General features: G+C 41.8%; 1 protein-coding gene across 1 annotated transcript; it reads left to right on the plus strand.

The window, feature by feature from the left end:
* Positions 1–4,153: 4,153 nt before the first annotated feature.
* Positions 4,154–7,125, plus strand: LOC306733858 (zona pellucida sperm-binding protein 4-like; the record flags this gene model as incomplete). Its single annotated transcript, XM_079215164.1, has 8 exons — positions 4,154–4,673; positions 4,774–4,958; positions 5,047–5,144; positions 5,230–5,390; positions 5,466–5,658; positions 5,844–5,991; positions 6,085–6,160; positions 7,043–7,125. 8 exons carry the CDS (start codon positions 4,154–4,156, stop codon positions 7,123–7,125), a joined length of 1,464 nt encoding a protein of 487 aa, XP_079071290.1.
* Between the last annotated feature and the right edge of the window lie 992 nt (positions 7,126–8,117).

Genomic DNA, 8,117 nt, shown 5'->3' on the forward strand with positions numbered 1-8,117 from the left:
AGAAGTACTGTATGTGCAAATAGTAAAAGCCCAATGGAGTACATGTTGATGTGCGTTTCTGTCTGCTGACAACGTATAGTCCCCTTCTGTGTTCCTAAACATGATATGCTTGTATGTGGAGCGGAGGCGGATATTACTCCCAACACGCTAACGTTGAGTTGTTTTTGGAAAATATAATGGTTGAAGAAAATGCGAGTTTTGCACAATGTGTACAGTCACTCATTTTCTGGTGTTACTTGAGAAAGTTAATAACCCATATTATATAACACGTTAATTTGTAAGCTTTGAAGGAGTTGGTAGTGTATGAATGATTACATCAGTGGCGGGCCGTGCATTTTCGACCTAGGCCTTCAGTGCCGTCTGATATTGTTTACATAAATACGTGCATGACGGGATGCTGCGTCATTAACGGACAATGCATGTTGTCACATCAACAAGAACCAGTCACATTTAGTTATGTAGCCGAGGGTTTATCGTGCGCCTATACTTCATTAATACAAAAACACAATGCTTTTTTTTGCACAAGACAGCAACCACTTTTATTCTTGTTCCACACTTCACTAGAACATTTCCTCTCCTTCCATTTCTCCCTTCACAATAAAAGCCCCAGAAACGTACATCAGAACACTGCTTCCTAGAGAACTGTCCAAGTACTCAATATAACAGCTTAGAGTTATAACAAAACAATCTAACAAAACTGCGGCACTAAAACCCCACACCTCTCTGCAGCAGCAGAAGCGCCGCCTCTCAGCCAGCCACCGACAATAAAAAAAAAAAAAAAAAAATAGCTATAACTTTGTGATTCTGTTTAGGCCAGCAGAGAAGTCTTAGCTGGCCCTGACGGCCACCACTGCTGCAAATTAACTATGAACATTAAATAGAGGAAATAAACAGCATTAAATACATCTGTATCAATAACCTAGTTAATTAACTAAGACACAGGTACATTTAACTAAATGTATGGTTACCACATATACTGCCATCTACTGGTAGAAAGGGGGAACCCTTTACTCTGCATGTCCTCATACAGGCTCTGTGTTCACGCAAGAAACTATGGAAGCCCGTTTCCGAACTGTGATAAAAAAAAAAAAAGATCCTGCAAGTCATTATGAGATAGTAAGTCAACATTATGAGATAGTAAGTCAACATTATGTATCTCATAATGACTTACAGGATCTTAATTTTATCACAGTGCGGAAACGGTCTTCCATAAGACTACGCACACAAATGACTTTGATTAAACTATATTACGAACTGTGTTGCATTAAGCAATGCAACGATTAATTGAAAAGTTGATTCTTGCCGTGTACGTAATATATACATGAATATGGCACTGCCTGTAGTCACGACTGTTGCAAACATATCCAGGTTTATTGATTAGTTCAATTTCTTCTAACGTTACCCTGCTGTGTGTTTGCATCATAGAAGACTGAAAAAGAATATCTATCACTGACTTTTATTTTGACATGGAAAGAAGGATTAGCAAAAAACAAAAATCGACTCCTTTTTTCGAGTTTGGTTCTCTCTTTTTTGGATTCAGACCGGGATAGAAGAGCTTTTCCGATTTCCCCATTTTGGGTTTCAAACAGAAAACAAAGAAACCATGGGAGTAATGTTCGACACATAAAAAAAAAAAAAAAGGCCAGTCCTGCTTTTTCCAATTACGAACCATCTCCAGATTCAAACCCATACTATCACAGTCTGATCTGGAAAAAAGTCATCCATGCACTCATTTTCTCAAGACTAGATTACTGCAACTCACTCCTCTCCGGCATTACCCCAAAATCCATCTCCCGCCTCCAACCAGTCCAGAATGCAGCAGCTCGTCTTCTTACTGGTTTTAAAAGACAACATCACATTACTCCAGTTCTGGCTTCTCTCCACTGGATCCCAGTTGGTTTTAGAATCCATTTTAAGATTCTATTGATCACTTTTAAGGGTCTGGCCCCGAGCTCCATCATTGACATGCTAACTCAGGGGTCAGCAACCCCCGGCTCCGGAGCCACATGCGTCTCTCTAGCCCCTCTGTTGCGGCTCCCTGAGGCTTTAACAAATAAATACAAAATATATACTTGTGCTGGCGTCCTCTGCGGGCTTGTTGAGGGGCAAAGCTGTTCTCCAGGAGAGATCCGGGGGAGCAGAGAGGCTGTAGATGGGAAAGCACAAGGTTACAGACAGGAATGATGCAACAAGTCCAAGAGGCAGTCGTTCAGGGAATGAGAACTGACGATCTGGCGAGGAGTTGAGGGAGAACTGAGGCAGACATTCTGTGGGGGCTTGATTAGGGAATGGGTTTCATGTGTGTGGGTTGATTGGCAGCAGGAGGGGCAAAGGAAGGCCACGCCCAGGCAGACACACACATGGGACAAACAGGGGACCATGACAGCATCACATCCTGTCACGTCGCTGTCAAGCCTCTTCCCCTGCAGATTCACAGAGCTCCGCCCTCGCTAAACTATCAACGGATAAATAAAATAAAAAAGTCACGGTGAAAAGTAGTTTAATTCTGCGTGGACGTATCCATTTGCTTTCACTGCCAACGATGCTGGCTGACCTGGCGAGAAGTTAGTAAACAACAAAACATTTAATTTGAAAGACTCTTCCAGAACAAACACAGCATCTGCTGAAAAGTATCAAGCTGCAGATGAAGAAGAAGAGCGATTCCTCAACTGCTGCAGCAAACTGAGCAAAGTAAATATACTTTCAGGAAGTGGATCAAGTCTCCAAACTCCACTGCTGCTGCTGGTTCTGTGTGAGGACGCTCAGTGTAAACGTTTTAAAATGGAAACCTCACGTAGAGAGGACAGGTATCGAACCTGCTACCTTGTGATTAGAGGGCGTATCCTCTGCCACATGAGCCACACATATAGATAACACTTAAGGTTTGCATAGTTGTGTTTTTAATGGACCTGGATGCTTTTCTCTCCTCTTCATAAGAGTTTGATAGTTATAAACAGGTAAAAAAGCAATACAATGTCAAAAATTGTCTTTATTCTTGTTCTATAATTTCATAAATACAACAAACTATAGTTTTTGTATATATAATATCACTATATATACAACTTTATAAGGTGTGATATCAAATAGCTTTTGCGGCTCCAAACACATTTCTTTGGTGGAAAAAAAGGGCAAAATGGCTCTTTGGATAGGAAAGGTTGCTGACCCCTGTGCTAACTTCATGCAGCCTCAGCTCCTCCGGTGGGCCCTCCTGGCCGTTTCGAAGTCGAGGCTTAAATCAAAGGGTGACCGTGCTTTTGCCATCAGGGCCCCTCAACTTTGGAACGACCTACCGGAGGAGATAAGGCTTTCAGAATCAATAACTTCCTTTAAATCACTTCTTAAAACACATTTTAATAGAATTGCTTTTAAGTGATGTCATCCTTTTATGATCTATTATGCTGGTTTTGTTTGTATTGTATTTATTTGTCTGTTTTAATTATTGTAGTATTTATTGCCTATGGTCCTTTGTGTTTACCGATGTTTAAGTTATGTCTTCTTTGCTTCTATGTAGAGCACTTTGTGAACTTTGTTTTTAAAGGTGCTATGTAAATAAAGTTATTATTATTATATAATTGTAGTATTTTCGAATGAACCATAAAACAAACAAACAAAGCGTACATGGACCCATTGAGCATGAATTAAGAGTGGCCGTATTGAGCCTGCAACCACATTTTAAATCTGGTTTACTTGAAAGTGATTTCAATGTTCTTTATTCTAGCACAGATGGAGTCAAAAATGTTGTTATTGCAAGAGTGTTTGTGTCGGTGTCAGTGTGACACAAACTTTGTTCCAGATCCAGAGAAAAGATCAATATGTTTGTCATTGTGCACTGTAGCAAATTAAACATTTGGGGACAAATGGCTCTTGAGGTCACAAAGACCTTTAAAAAAAGGTGGCCTGATCTAATAGAACATGTGAAGTTGCCAAAAGGCTTGTCAAATCACCCCCCTAAATAATATAAAAAAAACATGACATAATACAGCTCTGAAGCTTTTTAGTGGCTATTGAAAAGATGGGAAGCTCTTATTGGTGGTTATTCTGCCTCAGAGGAGGGTTTTTAAAACACATCAAGCCTCGTCAGGTATAAATGTGGCAGCATATACAACACAAGTTGTACACTTGGTGACTGTCCTGGTCAAACTGCTGTTGAACCATGGCAACGCACTGGGGTGTCGCCTCTTCCGTGGCACTAGCACTGCTAGCATGCTTAGTTGGGATAGAGGTCGAAGCTCAGGGCCAAGGGTCGATGAACCTTCCTACAAGGAACGCTGCACGACAGGGCCGTCTCCACGACGATGGCCGTTTGATTGTTAGTGATGTAAGTTCTAACAGTAGTGCAGTGGGTACCCTCACCATCGAGACGAGGCCTCCAGCGGTGTCACCGGTGGAGCCGGAGGTCTGGCCGTGGTGGCCGGGGGGGCCGTGGTGGCCGGGGGGGCCGTGGTGGGACAGACCTAATTTGGCAATCGAGGATCAGCAGCAGCAGCAGAACCCTCAAATCCAACAGACACCTGACATGTCCAACCCAATTGTGTCAAAGCATCCTCCTGCCGAGAGTTGTGAAGTGGCAAAAAACACGAGAATCCCATGTGGACGTCCTGAGATCACCGCTGATGGATGCAAAGACATAAACTGCTGCTTTGATGGCCGACAGTGCTACTATGGAAAGGCAGGTGAGTTTTGAAAAGAATGTCATGCACTGGACCGTAATGGAGGATGCAAAAAAGGTGTTCTACATCTTTAACCTGTCAATGCTTGTTTTTATGCCACCAGTGACCGTTCAGTGCACCAAGGACGGCCATTTCATTGTCGTAGTGGCGAGAGATGCCACTCTGCCCAACATTGACCTCGAGTCAATCTCACTGTTGGGCAAAGGTCAAGGCTGTTCACATGTTGACTCTAATTCAGACTTTGCCATCTATTACTTTCCTGTTACCTCATGTGGCACAGTTGTTTTGGTAAGACCTTGAGTTTCTCAACTTTTCCACCAGTTAAAAAAACGTCAAATCTTTACCCCATAATGCGTTTTTCTTTTATCTTTTGCAGGAGGAGCCTGGTGTTATAATCTATGAGAACAGAATGTTCTCCTCATATGAAGTGGAAACCGGGCGTCGTGGAGTCATCACCAGGGACAGTCTCTACAGGTAGGTGATGCTTTTTTAAAGTCATTTTGTAATATCTAAATAACAGATCTGACCAAGCAACATAATGCCAGTTTTCTCTGTTCAGATTGATCTTCCAGGCTAGGTACATCGGCACCACTGTTACAACTGTGGTTGTAGAAGTATTACCGTTATCAGATCCTCCTCTACCAGTTGCTGCTCTGGGACCCATCAGAGTAGAACTGAGGTTGGGTAACGGACAATGCATCTCAAAGGGTTGTAATGAAGGTAAGCGAATGTCGGCCTGGCAGCGCTGCTGTGTTTGTAGATGGCTGTCATACTAACTGGTCCCTGCTCTCACAGTGGACGCCACCTATACCTCGTTCTACACGGAGGCTGACTATCCTGTGGCCAAAGTACTGAGGGACCCTGTGTACGTGGAGGTACAACTCGTGGAGAAGACAGATCCCAACCTTGTCCTGACTCTCGGTCGCTGTTGGGCGACCACAAGCCCCAACCCTCACAGTCTGCCCCAGTGGGACATTCTGAAAGACGGGTAACTAAAACACCAATTTAACACTGTCCTGTTTATGACAACATGTTCAACCATCTTTCTCAGAGATTACACTTCTGCTCATTAGGATTAGTGATAGAGAAAGGAATGCTATGAAAACACTGGCATCTTTTTTTTATTGAATTACAGAAGAGTTGCCTTAAAGACATTTTCTTTTTTTCATCCAGGTGTCCATGCAAGAATGATAACTACTTGTCCTCACTGGTTCCAGTCGGTCCCTCCTCTGGTCTGGACTTACCCACTCACTACAGACGTTTCTTTTTCAAAATGTTTACCTTTGTTGACCCCAAATCAATGCAACCCATGAAGGAACAGGTAATAATTATTCCACTGATGATAAACTGATTCAACTAAATATGTTTGTATTGCTCTGCTTACATGGTTTTTTACATGGTTTTCTCTGTTCAGGTGTACATCCACTGCAGTACAGCTGTGTGCACTCCTGCAGCGGGCTACTCCTGTGAACCAACATGCTACAGAAAGAGTAAGAGATGAATTTATAATCTGCAGAATTAAAGGAGCAATATGCACTCACATCTGACCATGTTTGTTTGTCTGTTTGTAGGGAGAGACGTCATGGATGTGGACCGGACACGTTCTGAGGCAATGGTTGTAGTTTCTGTAGGACCAGTGAGCATGGCTGCCTCTGCAGAGTAAACAGCAGTGTCGAACTCAAGAATTTGGCCCAGATCATAAAGTAAAAGATCTGCCTATGACATACTGTATATTGTGTGCTGCAGGAAGAATGCAATTGATCCCCAAAAATATTGTAGACACATTTTATTAAAATATTTTGGCTTTGATGTGCTGCAAATACTTTTTGACAACTTGTGTGCATAATACTTTTTTAATCATGAATTGTTAGTGATGTTCTTACAAACAGGTTCCACTAGCAGTAATATTTCATGGTTGTTCTGAGACAAAACAAAATACAACATACGTTTCTTTAGATATCTTTATTTTTGTTTCAAGTGGTTGGAAGACTAGAACAAAGATTTACATTACAGTCCATTTACAGTTCACCATTTGTAGCTTCATGTCAGCGACTTATATTAACAATGACTTGTAGAAAGTTGCTGTGTGGCTTGTGGTGAGAACAAAAAAAGAATAAGCAAATCTCCCAATGTCAAAATTCTCTTTTAAACCAACAGAAACAATCTACAATGGACCTAAAGAATAAAAGGTCGTCAGCCATTTTCTTGCTCGTTTACACAACCTATGATGTCATAGAAGTCATAATAGTGAAATGTGCTGTTGTACTGTAACAACCCACCTCATCTTAGTGGTTCTATATAGATTCCACTATCAAACCGGCTGTCACTGCCATGCGGTCCCGGTTGTGAGTATGTGTTGGTTCTGTCAGCAGGGAGCGCCCTGGCTGCTGAGGAGGACGTTCAGGGCCACAGGAACCTGAGAAAGGACACATTGTGCAGCGAGTGGACGGGGTGACTGACCTCAGAACAACACAGGCCCCGTGTTACAGTGACCTCGACATCGCCTCACATGCCTCACACTGTCATCCACTGTGAGTCGTTCAGCAGGCAGACAGACAGCACAACTGCCAACATTGACTCTGGGAAATAATAAAGATTTCCCATTTGGGCCTGATCAGCCTGTTGATGCCTATTTTTAAATGTTGATGAACTTTAACTGAAATGTAACTAAGTGCCTCTATGCTGTAAATATAATAATAATAATAAAAATGCTTCTAGAAACCCCCATGAAGAATGCCAGGCTCTGAAGGATTAATGATAAAGTGACCAAACTGTGGAATTACAACTTCTTTACAACATGTATTATGTTTTGTGGCCGCATATTTGACACCCCTGCTTTAAAGTAATATTATGACAAAGAATATAAAAGAAAGACAATAACTATGATTTTTTTTTATTAACAGTTCATGACAGTGTTATTTACCAAATCAATAGAAAATATGCTTAATAAGTGGTCAAATAAATACATAAATATCAAAAATCTCACTAAAAAAAGGTTTAAAATGTAAGTTTGCATGTTTCTATACAGACGTAGTGTGACAAGGCTCCCTGCCATCACCAAAGGCTCACACACTACATCCACTGTTCTTATGTCCACAGTTGATCAGGCAGACGATGAGAGCAACACAGAACACCGAGACCCGTTTCATTATGAACAAAATGTCTGTCTGCTGGTCCACAGATGATTTGATAACCAAGGCTAAATCTGCTCAGTGCTTCCACACAGACAGTGAGTGCAAAACAAGCTTAATACGCATTAATACAAAAACACGGAGAGCAAATCAACATGTGAGGGAGTGTTGAAGGGCCAGATGGATCAGGAATGCACCAGTTGGATCAGATCTGGACAAAACAGCTGTTTTTGCACCAACTATTTGAAAAATGTGTCCTCACTGAATCAAAGGCTATTTGACGTCTTCAAACAGTTGGGAGTCATTTCCAAACACA

The sequence above is a fragment of the Taurulus bubalis genome (genome assembly GCF_910589615.1).
Source record: "Taurulus bubalis genome assembly, chromosome: 3".
Classification (NCBI taxonomy): Eukaryota; Metazoa; Chordata; class Actinopteri; order Perciformes; family Cottidae; genus Taurulus; species Taurulus bubalis.